Source organism: Hippopotamus amphibius, chromosome 6 (assembly GCF_030028045.1).
Source record: "Hippopotamus amphibius kiboko isolate mHipAmp2 chromosome 6, mHipAmp2.hap2, whole genome shotgun sequence".
Lineage (NCBI taxonomy): Eukaryota > Metazoa > Chordata > Mammalia > Artiodactyla > Hippopotamidae > Hippopotamus > Hippopotamus amphibius.
Window position 1 is genome coordinate 161,647,018 of NC_080191.1, and position 17,312 is coordinate 161,664,329.

General features: G+C 40.9%; 1 protein-coding gene across 1 annotated transcript; it reads left to right on the forward strand.

Moving 5' to 3' along the window:
* The first annotated feature begins 187 nt into the window (after positions 1 to 187).
* Positions 188 to 16,235, forward strand: DNAJB11 (DnaJ heat shock protein family (Hsp40) member B11). The gene is made up of 10 exons (XM_057740159.1): positions 188 to 547; positions 3,550 to 3,706; positions 7,463 to 7,560; positions 9,262 to 9,394; positions 11,200 to 11,342; positions 12,158 to 12,240; positions 12,898 to 12,955; positions 14,613 to 14,724; positions 15,166 to 15,325; positions 15,779 to 16,235. Exons 1-10 carry the CDS (start codon positions 480 to 482, stop codon positions 15,841 to 15,843), a joined length of 1,077 nt encoding a protein of 358 aa, XP_057596142.1. The 5' UTR covers positions 188 to 479; the 3' UTR covers positions 15,844 to 16,235.
* Positions 16,236 to 17,312: the final 1,077 nt, after the last annotated feature.

Below are 17,312 nucleotides of genomic sequence, written 5' to 3' on the forward strand. Positions count from 1 at the left end.
GCGGGCGGAGGGAGACCATGTACCGCTGCTGCCGGCTCTGGCACCCTTACCTCACCGCCAGTCTTTACGTCTTTTCCCCCCGACTCGCAGGTGCCGCGGCTGAGCGGATTCCTGCGGCGGCGCGATGCTCTGACGTTTCCCTTTCTCATTGGCTGGGAGCTGCGGCCGCAGCTCCGAAGCCTAACTGGCCGGCCGCGCCACCTCGGAGGTGAAGTGTACTGCGCTGATTGGCTTTGAGGCGCCGGCCGCGTGTGATGTCCGGAGCGGCGATTGGCTCTGGCCCGCGGGGGGCTTCTCTCGCCGGGACTCGGGACTCCCGGGAAGTGGACTGGTAGAGGAAGGGGCAAGCTAGCTGTCGCTCCGGACTAACTCGGAGGCCCCGGCGTGAGGCGGGCTCTCAGCACCGGTTGGGCTGGCGAGCCGACGCGGCGGCGGAGGCTGTGAAGACTGCGAGGGGCAGGGGCCGGCACGGAGAGACCATGGCCCCGCAGAACCTGGGCACCTTCTGCCTGTTGCTGCTGTACCTCATCGGGGCCGTGATTGCCGGGTGAGGAGCCAGCGTCCGCGGGCACGGGGCCCTTAAGTCGGTCTTGGCTGGGGAGGAGGTTGGGGGGAGGAGGGGGCTTTGTCAGACTGGGGGAGTGGAGAGGGGCGTCGCTGTGGGGAGGCGGTGCGGTGGAGGCGCGGGTGGTGTGGGGCCAGGCTGGTGGGGCGGCGAGGAGAGCAGTGGGTGACACGGGTGAGAGGGGCTTAGACCCAGAAGCCCTAGAGCTGGATTTGCCCAGAGGCGTGAGGGTTGGATTCAGTGCCAAAAGCGACGTGGGATGATGAGGCTGCTGGGCTGGAGGAGACGACGATACAGTGTGGAACTTGCAACGAGCCATTGGGCTGACATTAAAGTGGGTGGGTCATGACCCCAGGCCAAGTGAGGAAGTGGGGAGAACAGGTAGGGAACAGTCCCCTGCTGGGACTGAAAGAAATTGGATGGAGGGAGCAAGGCAGACCCTTGGGAGAGCCCTTATATTTCTCAGCTTCCTGAGATACTGAGCCTAAGCTGTCATCATGCCTTACTGTCTGTCTCCGTGGAACATTCTTGGGAAGCTGACTGGTATTACGAGCAGGGAAAAAAAATGTTCACCAATAGGCAGTAGACTGGGATTGTAGCCCACCCACCCCTACCCCACTTACGAATTATGTGACCTTGAAGGAACACTTAAATTCTCACCTGTGACGTAAGGATGATAACATGCCACCTGTTTGGAGGAAGTAGGACCACCTGAACTCTTGAGATTCTCCAGTCTTTAAGATCCACTATCCTGTAGGGCTGGCAACCACAGGATATGCTGTGCCAGGCTCCTTTTTTAGGATGTGGAGAATAGTAACATCTTAGCTTCTGACAAATTTATAGGTTGCTCTGAATGGAGAAAGCGCTACCTAGCCGAGCTGTAAACTTTAAGCTCTTGCTTGTCATTCTCTGAAAAGTTTTTACCCTGTGCATATATGCTTAAACTTTATTTTTTTTCTTGTGAAACATCTTAACTTTCTAAAATTAAAATTAAGTTTTTCTAGGTAATGCTTTATTGGTTTTTTAACATGTTTTTGTTAGTGCTTTTTGCACTTAACGCAATGGGTACTCTAATTTGTTTAAACAAGATGTCAGTGTAAATATTAATACTGTAGCTGTAAACTTCGTCTTCCGTAAAGGAGTCTCTTGGGAACGGTAATGATGCTGAGCTATGCCAGCCATCTTTTCCCTGTATTTTCCTCAGCTGTTACTTAAGCATTTTTATTTTAAGTATATCCTAAATAAGCCTCATTTTTTATATAGCTAGCTCTTTTGTCATTAACATTAGTGAACCTTTGATTTATTTAGTTCTTGTCTCAAGAGATGTCAAGTTTGGGCAGATTTTCTTTTGCGGGGGAACGACGAGCGTGTAAATACTCCTCATGGAACTCCTTGTCAGTGATCATTTTAAAAACTTCCACATAAAATGATTTTCCTCAAGTGTGACTAAGAACCTGTGAAATACATCTTTTAAAGTTCGGTCGTATACTACGTGGATCTTGTTACCCCAATGCATTTTTTCCCCGCTGCATTTTAAAATTACCATTGCTACTACATCATCTTCATGTGAAGAAGTTTCCCATCCCCTTGGTTGAGAGAATGCATTTGCAGAATAATATCTGCTGGCTAAAGTGACTCTGGCAAAAGGAATAGACTTTTGTGAGCATGCTTATTTATGTCATTCAGCGAGTATTTATTGGTGTCGTTTATGGGCTGGATACAGTCCCTGCCTTGAAAGTTTACTAGTCTTATTCTGTCTTCCCATTGGCCCTTCCTGCAAAGATTTTCTTTACAATTAGTTTGGTTCCAGCATAGTTCCTGGCAAGGAGGTCGGTGGATCTCCACTTCATCTCCTAGCTCATGCCATGTGCATATTTGCAGCTGCTGAGACTTATAGGCGCCTGCATATCGGTTCCAGCAGCTGTCTCTAATTAAGATCTGACCTAGACAAACCAGTGTGACTACTAATAATGACTGCAAAATTGATATTTTCTCTCTCTCTCAGCAAAAAACTCCACAACTCATACATTTAAACGCGTGTTATTCTTTCTCCAAGCTTTTTCTGGGCTTTGACTGTTAACCTCTGAAATTAACTTCAGTCACGTCATCTTTAACATTCCAAAAGTGCCACTGTTAGAACATTTCTGTGACATAATCTTTTTGAACAAAGAAAATCATACTTTGATGATTTTCCTTTGACCTTTGGAAACAGTCAAAAGTCATTTGAAGTCAGTAATAGGGAAGAAAAAAGAGAATCAATTTGATTTTACAATTCTTGATTGAAAATAATGTGTGACCATAAAATAAGGAAATGATTTTCTTGACTAAAGGTAGTTCTAAGAGAAGAATGCCAGAGATACTTTGAATAATTCTAACATTGTTCAAAAAGTATATAGCCTCTGATGAACTCAGTGATAAGAACAAGGACGCAGATGCAGAGAATGGACTGGAGAACTTGAGGTTTGGGGGGGGCGGGGGGTGAAGGGGAAGCTGAGATGAAGCGAGAGAGTAGCACAGACATATATATACTACCAACTGTAAAATAGATAGCCAATGGGAAGTTGTTGTATGACAAAGGGAGTTCAACTCGAGGATGGAAGATGCCTTAGAGGACTGGGAGGGGGAGGATGGGGGGGACTCGAGGGAGGTTGGGGGGGGAGTCGAGGGAGAGAGGGAATATGGGGATATGTTTATAAAAACAGATGATTGAACTTGGTGTAGCCCCCCAAAAAATAATAAATAAATAAAATTTTTAAAAAAAGTATATAGCTTCCTGTGATTACTTCAGTATGTGAGACTTGTTACAAATTCTGGTGTGTTCTCCTTTTAGTCATTTTTAGTCATTCTTTTCTGTGTGTCACATGTGTGCCTCCATTTTCCTACCTCAGACACAAACCTAAATGTAAAGGAAAAAATTTTACTTTTAAAAATGCAATGTATTAACTCTTTAATGAAGTATCTTCTCCTTCTCCCCCACCCCCCAGGCGAGATTTCTATAAGATCTTGGGGGTGCCTCGCAGTGCCTCTATAAAGGATATTAAAAAGGCCTACAGGAAACTAGCCCTACAGCTTCATCCTGACCGGAATCCGGATGATCCTCGAGCGCAGGAGAAATTCCAGGATCTGGGTGCTGCTTATGAGGTGAGGCAGGACAAAGGATAAAGTATGAATAAAACCTACAGATACAAAAAAAAAAACCAGGTAACAGAGTAACAGTCCCATTTTTCAGGTCACTGTTTTAAAAAAATAGACAATAGGTAAGAGTAGTGCTTGATGCTATGTTGTACATTAATGTTAGTAGGTGCTACTTCCTGCCCTTTTCATATCAGTATTTGTTTTGTTAAGGAGAGTAATGTTGAAAAAGATGAAGTAAAGAAAGTAGGATTGGTAGGTTAATAAGTAAAATGATCATCAGTCAGTCCATTTGAGAGTTGGAGCCAGAAACAAACAAAATCGAAATGAGGATTGCAAATCCACATGTGCCCATATGGACCAGGCAGATAACATGCAGGGCAGGTGTAAGATAAAACAGGAGAGTGGATATGCTACCTCCATGTTAGGAATCAGTAGGGATTGAAGAGGACTGTGACAAGCTGAAGACTTCTTGCCCCATTTCAAGGGAACAGCTGTTAGTCAACACCAGCCAGTTTTTGCCATCTGTATGCAAACACTGTGTTTGCACAGTGTTGCCAGATTTAATTTTTCAAGAGGAGTGGAAATCCTGATTTTTTTGGTAAATTCGCCTGGTTGTAAAATGTTGGTAACTAATTGAATTTAAAATTTTCTTTTACATGCAGATCAAAGAAAACACAGCGATAGTTTGAATTTGTCACCTCTAATCTAGAGGTCATAACACTTTCAGGTGTATCATCTCATTTAATCTTCATTAGGACACCATGAAATATAGTAGAGCCAGGCATATTCTTATTCCCATTTTCTTTTTTTTTCTCTTTTCATTTTTAACAACACAGAAGAATATTTACTGAACGTTTAATAATCTTTTTACTATTTGAAAAACCATTATACACAGAACCTTTCAACACTATGGTGAACAAATTTTACAAATAAGCTACTGATAATCTTTCATAGGTATTCATTTAGGTGTTAGCTGTTTTGCATGTGTTGCAATTCACCTTTCCCCTAGAAATAGAATGAGATCTGTAGTTATACTTTTTCTTTTCAACTTTATTGAAATATAATTGACAAATAAAATTATAAGATATTTACAGTGTACATTGTGATAATTTGATAATGTTGTGAAAGGATTTCACCCATCTAGTTAATCCATCGCCTCTTTTTTTTTTTTTTTTGTGGTGAGAACATTGAAGTTCTGCTTTCTTAGCAAATTTCAGTTATACAATACAGTGTTATCAATTCAAGTCACCATTTATTCCTATTTTCTAAAGGGTGCAGAAAAAAAGAATTTGACTCCAAAAGTCAAGGAGCTACAACTTCTGAGTTCAAATTAAATCCCTATGTAGTGAGAAGCCTGGAAACAAATCTGAAAAGTGTTTTAGTGGAAAAACCCAGAAGGAAGGGATCCCAAGGCCTCCTAGATTAAAAAGTAAATGAACTAAAACAGTAACTTATACCCAGCTGAAACCTAGAACTAATGGGGTTTCCCTTTCTTCTCTCAACACCTGTAAGACTGAAATTGCTAACCTCAGGCCCACAAATAAACTTGAGAGGGTTGGTGGACCCTCCTAAACTACCTTATGTTAACATTTTGTTTCTTGTTGTTAATATGGATTCCATATTTTGCACTGTATTTCCCATGAGTATTCCTATTGCTTGCTAGGAAACTGATAATCAAAAATATTTTCTGGGGAAACTGTTGCTAAGAATTTACCACACTCTTTAAAGACTCTACCGTGTTCTTTAGCCATGACCTAGGCAGGCTATACATAGATCTTTCATGAGACTGCAGTTTGACTCTAAGAACCTCTCTGGTCACTGGTTCAGATTTTCTTTTTTTTTGTCATTCACTTGATTGCCTGCCTTTGGTCCTTAGATAAATTAGTGTCCATAAATCAGAATCCCAGTTAAAGTTGAGTCTTTTGTGAATACAAATCTGTCTTCTCTACTGATCTGGAATTACTGCTGGCATTTTAATTAGTTGAGACTCTGTGGTTGGTTGGCCAATCAACTAAGAAACTCCTTTCTTTCTTTTAAAAATAAAAGTTTCCAAGACTATGGAATGAAGTTGCATTCCCTAGAAGAAAAGTGAGGAGTTAGTGAATGGTAATAGATAACTTTAAGGGTAGTTTGGGGGGAGTTATTACAGATGCCTCCTGTGTCTAAAAAGAGGCTGACTTAAAAATACTCTTTGTTTTGGGATTTTGGAATGGTGTTTCTTATGGACCCAAATGTGGGATTCATTTCTTTGCCAAGACAAGAACAGAGAAGTAGACCTGAAAGTGAAAATATTGGAAATCCAGGTCACATAATAATGAGTTTTTGTTTTTTAAGTTAACTCTGCCAATTTCTACCTCCCCAAAGTGACTATTTTTTTAGGATATTTACCAAACTATTTTTTTCTCACTTGGTCTATCACAGTGGCTTTAGTTGAGTACTCTGGTCACTTCTAGACTAACCCATTTGTCTTTGCTTTTAAGAGTGCTTGCACTCTTGTACACTGAATTTCTTTTTATCCTTCTAAATGTATCTTAAATGTTAGTTGAGTTTTGCTGTGGCTCCTCACACATCATTCAGGCCCTGAGCCAAAAGTGTGTCCTATTTACATGTGCCAATTAGATCTTCCCTTTCTTTTGCTGAGTCAGCAACCCCATCTACTTCCAGCCTTGCTTTTCCTCAGCCAACACAAGTGTGGCTTTGAAATAACTTTCTCCTTCAGTTTGCTGTCTAAATAGGAGTTTAAGAGTATCAAAGAGCATAGTTATTTAATTTTCAAAGTTGTATGTGTGCATTTGTTTCAGAATGCTCTAATTGGGAAGCTTTTATTTGGAAGGCAAATTTTGAAGAACGTTTTGAAGAAGTACAAATAAGCTTATTTGTTTTACATTCTTTATTTCTGTATATGCAGTAGTCCCAATGAGAAAGCATATACCTATGACTGAGTATGTACTTTTCTAAAAACCATTACAACTTTAGAAAGTCTTTTCAAGTTGTGAAGTTGAGCTTGAGCATCCTTCATAGAGCAGTGTCAGTTTTCTCTCTTTGCAGTTCAAACTCAGGAGGTTATGAGCTATATGTGGCAGGCAGCATTCTTTCACAAATGGATTTCTACGTATATCAAAAGAATGAAAAGGGAATATGAAAATACTGCAGTGTAGACCTTTCTGGAGACCTGTCATTTGATTCCCTTGACCTGCCAATCTCTTAATGTGTATGTGGTAGTGGGAGGCAGGGGTTATGGTATAGACAGGTAGGGCTGAGCAAACTTGAAGGCTGTCCTAATTTACTGCTGCTGTGACTGATGACCATCTGTCATAGTCATGTCCTGGTTTATAGTTTAGAGAGAGAATATAGCATAGTGGTTAGCAGCCTGAGCATTGGAGTCAAACAGCATGGGAAGTAAACCTGAAGAATTCCTCTCACCTCTTTCCTGTTACCGCCCTTACATTCATAGCCACGCTGCTAATCTCCAATATGATATTTTATGTGGCTAGGTGAATTTTGATAAATTTAAATTAAAAACATGAATTGAGCATTGTAGAAAGTTACAAAATGAACACCGATCAAAGAATTTAGTCTGATAAAGAAAATAACTTTATAAGCATGCCTTAATACCTTACATACTGAAATTTGCATTCCGCTAAAGTGTTGCGCAAAGTATCAGAGTTTAAAAGAACAAAAACAAAAACATAAATGTGAATCAATGCACCTTACCTGAATATAGCCGACTCAATCTTTTCCTCCACTGGCTTTTACCCTCAGGTTCTGTCAGATAGTGAGAAACGGAAACAATATGATACTTATGGTGAAGAGGGATTAAAAGATGGGCATCAGAGCTCCCATGGAGACATCTTTTCACAGTAAGTAATTTATCCATCTGCAAGGCATTAGTGTCTGAGAATGGATCACTTCGTGATTATTAAAGAATTATCCTCGCTCCCTTGTTCAGAAGCTTTTATTGAAGAGTACAGCTCAACCGATCCTTGACCACAAGGTCATTCATCATACTTTCTGTGAGAATATACTCCTGTGTTTTCACAAAGCTCCAGAAAAGACAGGTAGCACTAAAAGGGATGTCCATCTAGCCGACCATATCCGTTAAATCAACCCTGACTGTGTTTGGGGGGGGGGGGGGGGGGGGGGGATATGTGGGAAACCAGTTCATTTTATCTCCTTGCTGTCTTAGAATCTGCAAACCATTTAATGAGCACAGTGATTCTTGTAAGCAGAGAGAGAAATTCCTACTCTCATACGCAGAGCTGCCTCTTCATCCTGTTAACAAAGAGGGGTGATTATGGTAGTCAGCGCTGGTGGAAGGAGTTGGGTTAGAAGCGCCTCATCTCTTGCTGGGCCCAGCTTTCTGGGAGTGCAGAGTGGCTGGAATAATAAACATCTTTCCTTCCCGCTCTTTGAGCCCCTCTTTGGTGAGCATTTGAATCTTCATAGGCCCTGATGACGCATAATACATAGGAGATCTTGATCTGCAGTTTCAAGTCAAGTTATAAATAAAAAGATGTTTGAATATGCATTTCTGTGGGAAGAGAAAGCATTGCTTTCTTCAGATTCTCAAGGAGTTTTGTGAGCCCTTCCCCAAAAGAAGTAAGAATCACTCTTGCTACAATAGCTTCCCTCATTTAGTGTTTGGGGGTGACAGTAGATTTTTAGGACTTGTGAAGATGTGTGAGTAATATAATTAGGAAATCTTTCTCTTCCCCAGGATTGATTTGGCTGCTTTAGCCTACCAGGGAAGTGTCCTGTTTGAACCCCTTGGCAGTGAGAAGTGATACCCAGGAAAGATTCAGGGAATCCATTCACCGAGATAGGATTTTGTTTTGTTTGGTTTTGTTTGGTTTGGTTTTGTTTAGAGGGGTTGGAGGGGTTGTTTGTTTGTCATCACTGTGCTAACATCTGAGGCTTCTTAATAACCAAAATTTAACATTAAGATTAGAACTCCTATACAGTTAAATGTCATTGTTTATATTAACCTCAAAGTGATGTTTCTGTTACTTAACACTAATTTTGGTGTTATGAGACTAGAACTTCCTTTTCTGTAAGATCCAGAGTTTTACTAAGGCTGATGCTTTTTTAGTTTAATTATGTATCCAAGATTTTTGTACAAAGCAGTAGCTTGTTTCACCAAAGTTAGTTTCTAAAAAGCATTTAAGATGAATACTACAAATGTCCAAAATTACCGTTAGGTTCAGCAGTACATGGATTCATATATACTATACCCTTCCTCACTAGCTCCATTATATCCTGATGTTCGTCAGTATTGAAAGAGATTATTTTTTCATGGATTAAGAATTAATTGGCATACTGTATACACTGTACTGTGTGCCTGGACAATATTAAAAAAGTAAATTTTTTTGTGTTGGGGCAATATAGTTGATACTATATAGATACAATTAAAAATTGTGTATGATATATGACTCCAATGTATTAAAAATGTCTTTCAGTCTTGCTCATTGGTAGGACACAATATTGTATTAATGTGAAGAAAACTAAAATTGTAAGAGGTGAACTCTGACTTCTTTTCCTGATGACTTTACACTTACCAACAGCTTCTTTGGAGATTTTGGTTTCATGTTTGGAGGAACCCCTCGTCAGCAAGACAGAAATATTCCAAGAGGAAGTGATATTATTGTAGATCTAGAAGTCACTTTGGAAGAAGTGTATGCAGGAAATTTTGTAGAAGTAAGTCCAAACTATACAGCTATTCATATGGACTCCCAGAATGTGTTCTTATGACTACAAACAAGAGGTTTCTGGGTACCTTCTCTGTCTTTTAGGGGGTGGGGAAGTGTATAGAATTGAGTTAATCGTATTCCTTGGTTCATGATATGCTGTTATTGTTTCATGAACTCATCACTCAGCCCAAGAACTAAGTAAAACAATACCAGGACTTATATCCACCTACATGCTCCTTCCCTGTTCCATTCATTCCCCTGCCTGCTTTCCAAGGCGACTACCTAATATCCTGAGTTTTGTCTTTATTGTTCCCTTGCCACTCGTGTTTGTTTGTTTTATTACATATATAGGAATACCTGAATAATATGTTGTATACTTTCATTGTTTTTGACTTTGTAAAAATGATACATATATACATTATCTTCTGCAGCTGGCCTTTCTTACTGACTCTTAATATTGTCAGGATTCATCCATGTTGCTGCTTATAGCTATAATTCTGCTGAATAGAATTTCATTGTGACCACATTGTATCAATAGGCCTATAGGTTATTGCCAGTTTTTTTCAATTCCAAACAATGCTTTTAGGAGGTCTTGTACATATATCCAGGTAAAAAGAGTAATTTTCCATGTTCCCTTGCAGACCTGTTGTCTGTAATCATTGCTGATACATAACGTGCATCACTTTTTGCAGTTAGCACGCTCCTAAACAAATTCCTTTTTAATCTAATTATTGTAAACGATGTATGTGACCTTGCTATTTAAATGCCCCCATGGTAAATTCTTTTTAAGAAAAAATTACCTTGAGAGAGCATAGTGGTTAAAAGCACAGACTTTGGAGCTAGACTGTCTGGTTTAGAATCCGGGCTCTGCCATACGTTGGCTGTGTGACCTTAGCCATATTACTGAGCCTTTCTGGGTTTTCATTACCTCCTCTGAAAAATGGAGATAATAGCAGCATCTACCTCATAAAACTGGTGTGAGGATTAAATGAGTTCATAAATATATGTGATTAGGGCCTTCCTTGGCACATGCTAAGTGCTATAAAGTGTTGGCTCTAATTACTGTCATTGATATTTATTCTGTTGACCTGAGCTTTCCATATGTTCATAGGCTTTGAGGGATTTTTCTCCAAGCATTCTTGCCCTCCAGCTACATGAGCGTGTGCCCTGTGATTAGTAGGTGCTTGACTAATCAAACAGGCAAAAACAGGAGTACATTTCTTCATATATTTTGGTTTCCAGTGATTTAGAGGGATCAGAATGTTTGATTGCCGTCAGCTACAAGGAGATGATCATTGTGTCTTTTCTTACGGGTTAGAGTATCTGAATTGAGATAGCACTGGAAAACACTGCCAGATTGAGTTGCCTGAAACAAGGAAGTGTTTTCATGAGGTGAATCGTGGCTAATCCTGGGGTGGGAGCCACATACCAGCTTTTGAAGGCTGTGGTTGTTCTTCAGGGCTTATGCTTTACACAGCTCTGATTTCTCAAGAGATAGTAATTCTTTGGACTGTTTTAATACTCAGTAGTATTTCGTCGTGGCTTAGAAAGGGTGACCCCATATACACTATCTTTCAGTTCTCTTCTTTCTTACCCTCCTCTCTCTTCTCCAGCTTTAGAATTTGAGTCAGAGATCCATTTGCTCCAGTCCTGTGTGGGGGCTGACTTGTAACTCCTCCAAGACTTCTCTCAGCTGCAGGTCTCCCTGAGGGATGGCTGGGGAGAGAAGGGGAGGTGCCAGCTCCGGCAGGTGCGGAAACCAAAGGCTGTGGGACATGAGAGAGAAGCTGATGCTGTGTGTGTACTTTCCAGGTGGTTAGAAACAAACCTGTGGCAAGGCAGGCCCCTGGCAAACGGAAGTGCAATTGCAGGCAGGAGATGCGGACCACCCAGTTGGGCCCCGGGCGCTTCCAGATGACCCAGGAGGTGGTCTGCGATGAGTGCCCAAATGTCAAGTAAGTGGTAGCACCTTCCTTGCTCTGCCAAAGGACTTTAATCATCTCATTTGTCTAATAAAATGCCGATGGTCCATAGCGAGATTTTTCTTTTCCCTCCCTCTCCCCCATCCTTCTCTCTCTTCCTCTTGTTCTACCAGAGGATGGAGCAAAGAGATGTACATTTTAATTTTTTCCATAAGTAGCTCTTCTGAATATCTCCTTTTTGTTTATGAACTAATAAGCAGTGCCCTTTATTTCTGAATATACTTAACAAAAACATTGATATTTTTCCTTTTTCCTGCTTGGAATGTTTCCTTTTTCCTACATGGAATATTCAGAGCAATCTTCTACGTACAGCTAACATTTCAGATTAGAGAAGGTACTATTTGCTGATTATGCTATAAATACCACTATTTAATTGAACTTTCAATTGTATATATTAAAACTAGCTCAGTTATTTGTGGGATCAGGGAAAAAAATCAAATAGGATAAAATCTCTTGTTAGATTTTCTGATAAACATGATGCTGTCCTTCCAGGTGCACATTTATGTAAGTGTGAGTCGTCTTCTCTGTTACTGATCACTCGCTTCAAGGCAGTCAGTCTACTGCAGGCTTTTTCAGTCAGCAGTTGCAACGGTTATGTGATATATAGACGCTTAGCCCTGGCTTTTGGCAGGTGGAGGGTGTAAATGGATATCAGGTGTCTTTGTCATCTGTAGATACAGGATAGTCTTCCAAGAAAAAGCTCTGATTGAGTAGATAAAACTTTATCTGTATCTGGGGTTTGGGTTATATTTTCATTTGTTTCTCCTTTTAAATTCTCTTTGTCTCAGACTAGTGAATGAAGAACGAACACTAGAGGTTGAAATTGAACCTGGGGTGAGAGATGGCATGGAGTATCCCTTTATCGGAGAAGGTGAGATATTGATATTGATGTTTTATTATAACTTTTTGCTCTCTGCCTGCTTATGAATACCTCCTACCCCCATCTGACCCCATACATCGTGGCCACATAGTAAATGCATATATCATATGCAACATAATTTCAGTCAGTTTTAGGACACAGAAGGGCTTTTATGACCATCCTTAAGCATCCTGGTAAAGCAGTGGCGTTACTGTTTACCCTTTGAATATCATGGCCAAAAGTTACTGTCAAGTAGCCTAAGTTATGTCAAAGTTTAAGATGGTCAGAACTTAATGGATTAATTTTAACTCAGCAATGAAAGAAGATACGTAACTCTAGTTGGCATTAATTAGATGCTCTCAGGCCTCTCTTTAGGGTTAAATTTAAAACTGTATAAGAAAAATAGTTTTAAAACATCAGAGTCAGGAGATCGGTGAATCATTCTTTGTTTAGGAAATAGGTCAAGTTATTTATTGCCGTGCCTGAGGCACAGGTGATCCCCACTAATAATCTGAGTCTTGATATAACCAGGTGGAGACACTGCTCTCACAGATATGCTTGACAGTCAAAGCCTAAGGTAGTGGCTTTAAAAAATTCTCTCAACTGCCAGATAGACTTGCTGTGTTCAACTTGCGTGGCTTACAGTGTGCTGTTACCTGTTCTGATTAGGTGAGCCTCATGTGGACGGAGAGCCAGGAGACTTACGGTTCCGAATCAAAGTTGTCAAGTAAGTAATCTCAGTTTAGAGGTCTTATCTTTAGCCCTTGCTTTTCAGAGGAGTCAGATTAGAGAACTATGGGTAGCCACCAGGGCACTTCCAGACTTTTTCCTCTGTGTCATGCCCTTAATACCCTAAATGTGTGACTCTACAACCATACTGAAGATTTGAGCTTGAAGCCTAGGATTGAGTCCAGTTATTTATTTACTCAGGACTTACAGGTCCAAAAGATGTTGGGAGGAAAGCTTTGATATGATGAGTAAGGAGCTGGGGAAGAGAAGCAGACAAGGAGACCAGAGCTTTTAACTGAGGAAATATGGTCCCACTGAAGAATGGGAGACTTTTCCATAGAGAGGACCTTCTGTGGCATACTCTTCCACTGCTGGGGAGCTTCTCCAGTTGACTTCTCTTCAACGTGCAGTGCTACTTACATAAAAATTTTGCCTGGGACTCAGGCTTTCTTATCACTTGTCTCTTGTTACCACTTTGGAAACCAGTGATATCTGTGCTTCTAAGGACTCATTGAAACAAGGTTCCCACACAAATATGGAGAAATGGGCCCCCAGTGCCAAGGACTTTCTTCCTTCATAGCACTCCTTAATCTCGGTGATCTTTCCCCCAGTGTTCCTCTACTATCTTGTCTTTCTCATCACTTCCCAGAGAAATTGGAACATGTGCTATTTTCTGAATAAACTGGTACCTTCTGAAGTCCTTATCTTTGCCAGAATTCCCTTTCGCCCTATCCCCACCCTCCCCTGCACTCACCTTATCTGCAGCTTCAGTGCTGATCTGGCCTTACAAGCCCAGCTCTGGAAGCCCCCCAGCAACCTGTCTCTGATGCCCTTCTCCCCCAGTCCCACGGCCATAAGTTATCCTTCTCTCTTTTCCAAAATCTAGTCACTTGTATATTTTTTTCCTTCAGATCTTTAGTGGAGTATAATTGCTTTACAATGTTGTGCCAGTTTCCGGTGTACAACAAAGTGAATCAGTTTGTTTTTATACATATATCCCCATATCACCTCCCTCTTGAGCCTCCCTTTCACCCTCCCTATCTCACTTCTCTAGATCATCACCAAGCATTGAGTTGATCTCCCTGTGCTATGCAGCAGCTTCCCGCTAGCCATCTGTTTTACGTTTGGTAGTGTATATATGTCAGTGCTACTCTTCCAGTTCATCCTAGCTTCCCCTTCCCCACCCCACCGTGTCCTCAAGTTGGTTCTCTTTGTCTGCATCTTTATTCTTGCCCTGCCACTGGGTTCATCAGTACCATTTTTTTAGATTCCATATATATATGCGTTAGCATACGGTATTTGTTTTTCTCTTTCTGACTTACTTCACTCTGTATGACAGACTCTAGGTCCATCCACCTCACTACAAATAACTCAATTTCGTTCCTTGTTATGGCTGAGTAGTATTCCATCAGTTACTTGTATTTTAAGTACATGCTTTGGCTTCTGCTGATTGTAAGCTTCTTAAGATTAGGGTTTAATAAATCTTATGCAACTTTGCAGTCTCAATGAATAGTACACACAAAGGAGTGTCTAATAAATGCTTATTTCTTGAAAGAGTGGCATTCATCCTTTTCCACGGTTTTTCTAAAAACTTTCTGAACTCTTCCCAAAGAAAGACTTTGGAAGGTAATGATCTTTACCTTGTTCTGTTCTAGGCACCCGATATTTGAAAGGCGAGGAGATGACTTGTACACAAACGTGACAGTCTCCCTCGTGGAGTCTCTGGTGGGCTTCGATATGGATATTACTCACTTGGATGGTCACAAGGTAAGCAAACCAGTTCTCCCGCTTCCTGTCCTTTTAAAGCGTGTCTGGTGTTGAGGTTACTTCAGCCACGTCAGTCATTTGGAGCCACGGGGACCAAGTGCTTACGCTTTGTTCTGTCTCCTCTCCTCACTCTGCTGCTGAGCATCTAGCAGTAAGAGTGCCACAGACCCCTCAGCTACTCGGAGGTGATTGCACAGCCTTTGGCAGTCTTGTCTTTACTGTCTCCATTGGCAAAAGCCTTACTTTTTTATGTGTTTGGTTTTTCTTTCTGAAAACCTTCTCTTTCTTTGGCTCGCACTGTCCTAATGATGTTTCCCTTGCCCCTTCATCCCGCTGCTCTGAGCCATGACATGAGCTCTGGGTACCAGTGCTCAGTGGAAGCTGTGTGTTGTACTTCGAGAGTACCAGTCCTGCTCCAGTCCGTGCCCTTTTGCTTTCCAGGTACATATTTCCCGGGATAAGATCACCAGACCGGGAGCCAAGCTATGGAAGAAAGGGGAAGGGCTCCCCAACTTTGACAACAACAACATCAAGGGCTCTTTGATAATCACTTTTGATGTGGATTTTCCAAAAGAACAGTTATCAGAGGAAGCAAGAGAAGGTGAGGGTATAATGTTTACTGTTCGAGGAAGGATGAGATTTATATTAGAAGGATTAGAGGCGTAGGGGTGAAGTGTGCAGTGACTAGTTGAGAAGAGGACCCAGTTGATGGGTCCTAAGTAAAAAGGAAAAGGTGAAAAAGGTCAAAACTGGAAAGAGGACAAAGACAAAGGAAGGCAAGACAGCCGAAGAGCTTTCTGTCCATTTCAGTTGCCTCTTCTCTGTGGGATGTATGTGGGGTGTTGTGTGCCTGAGGCTTAAAGACAGGGGATCACCTTGGATGTGCGTGTATGGGTATCCACATGCGATAAAGTTGGATATTGGTAGTTACTTGTTTAATTGGGATCCATGGTTGTCATAGGCCTTTTGAAAGCCTCCCCAGGAAACATGCTCTTTAAACTCTGGGCAAGTCACTTTTTTTGTTAATGGAGTCATTTGCTCATTCTTTCCTCAGGTATCAAACAGCTACTGAAACAAGGATCAGTGCAGAAGGTATACAATGGACTGCAAGGATATTAAGAGTGAATAAAATTGGACTTTGTTTTAAAATAAGTGAATCAGCGATATTTATTATCTGCAGGGTTTTTTTGTGTGTATTTTTGTTTTCATTTTCAATATGCAAGTTCGGTTTAATTTTTTTTTCTTCTAATGATCGTCATGAAATGAAATAAGAGGGCTTAAGAATTTGTCCATTTGTGTTGAGGAAAGAATGACCAGCAAAAGGTTTAGTAATACCTCTCCCTTTGGGGATTTATGTCTGGTGCTGCCACCTGAGTTTCAAGAATTAAAGCTGCAAGAGGACTCCAGGAGCAAAAGACACAACATAAAGGGTTGGAGTTAATTGTTAGCTATTTCATTCAAAATGCCAACTGGAGAAGTCTGTTTTTAAATACATTTTGTTGTCAATTTTTTCTTGACTCCTGTTTCTTGTTGGTGTAGCTACCCTGTTGTCCCTTCCATCTCTATTTTGGTTATTTTTCCTTCAGCCTCATTTCCCTCCTTGGGGCATATGACCTAGTTGGGTTTTCCTCCCATCAGGCAAGATGAACGCACAAACCTGTGAAAGAGCAGTGAACATCCAGTTCCCATACCCAATTAAACACACATGGCACTTTCTAGAAAGGAGTCTCAAGAAAATTAGAGATTGGAGTAGATGAAACAAGGTCACACAAAGACCTAATTGTCCATGAGAAAGTATTTTCCCTCATTTAATTTGGGAATAATAGAACCTGACATGGAAGCTTTACTGTTTAGAAAGCACTTTTCATGTATCCACTCTCAGTTGTCCTCATGTTTAAGAAGGCTTTGGCTTGTGTTCAGAACGAGGATAACTGTTGGCCCTAGAAAATGAATTTAAAGTAGTAGAGTTGCAAATTACATTTGCTTCTCCCAGTAGCACCTGATTCAGGTGGTACATGACTTTCATATATTTGACCTTGGAACCTCCTTCCCTTTTCTGCGTTATACGGTCCAATCACCCTCTACTTTTCATTACTTTAGTGAATGTTTCGATGTCGTTGAACAATTGCTGTTGCAGAGTGTGTGTGGAGCTGCCTTCTAGCCGTCAGTATGGTTCCCATACTGCAACATTCCCACCTTTCGCTATACAGCAGCCAATGCTGCTATTGCCTTTTCATTATTTTGCCCTGTTTTATAAAAATTAGGGGAAAGGTGGGGGAGGGGAGGAAATTTCATTCCATTTAGAACAGTTAAGAACAAGCACACCTTTTAACCTTTATCAGACACTCTTTGGACTTGCGTGATCCAACTGTGTGTTCACTTGTGAAGGAAAATAGCAAAATTAAGAGGCTTGTTTGAAATACTGAAAATGTGCCTTAGAAATCAAACATACCACATAAATATGTATGTTTCATGGACTTTTGTACATTTAATATTCATTATGCTTCAGTTGCTGTAGTTAAGAATTTCTTAGGAATAATTATCAACATTTCTATATCTCAGCCCAGGAGAGCTCGCAATCATTATTT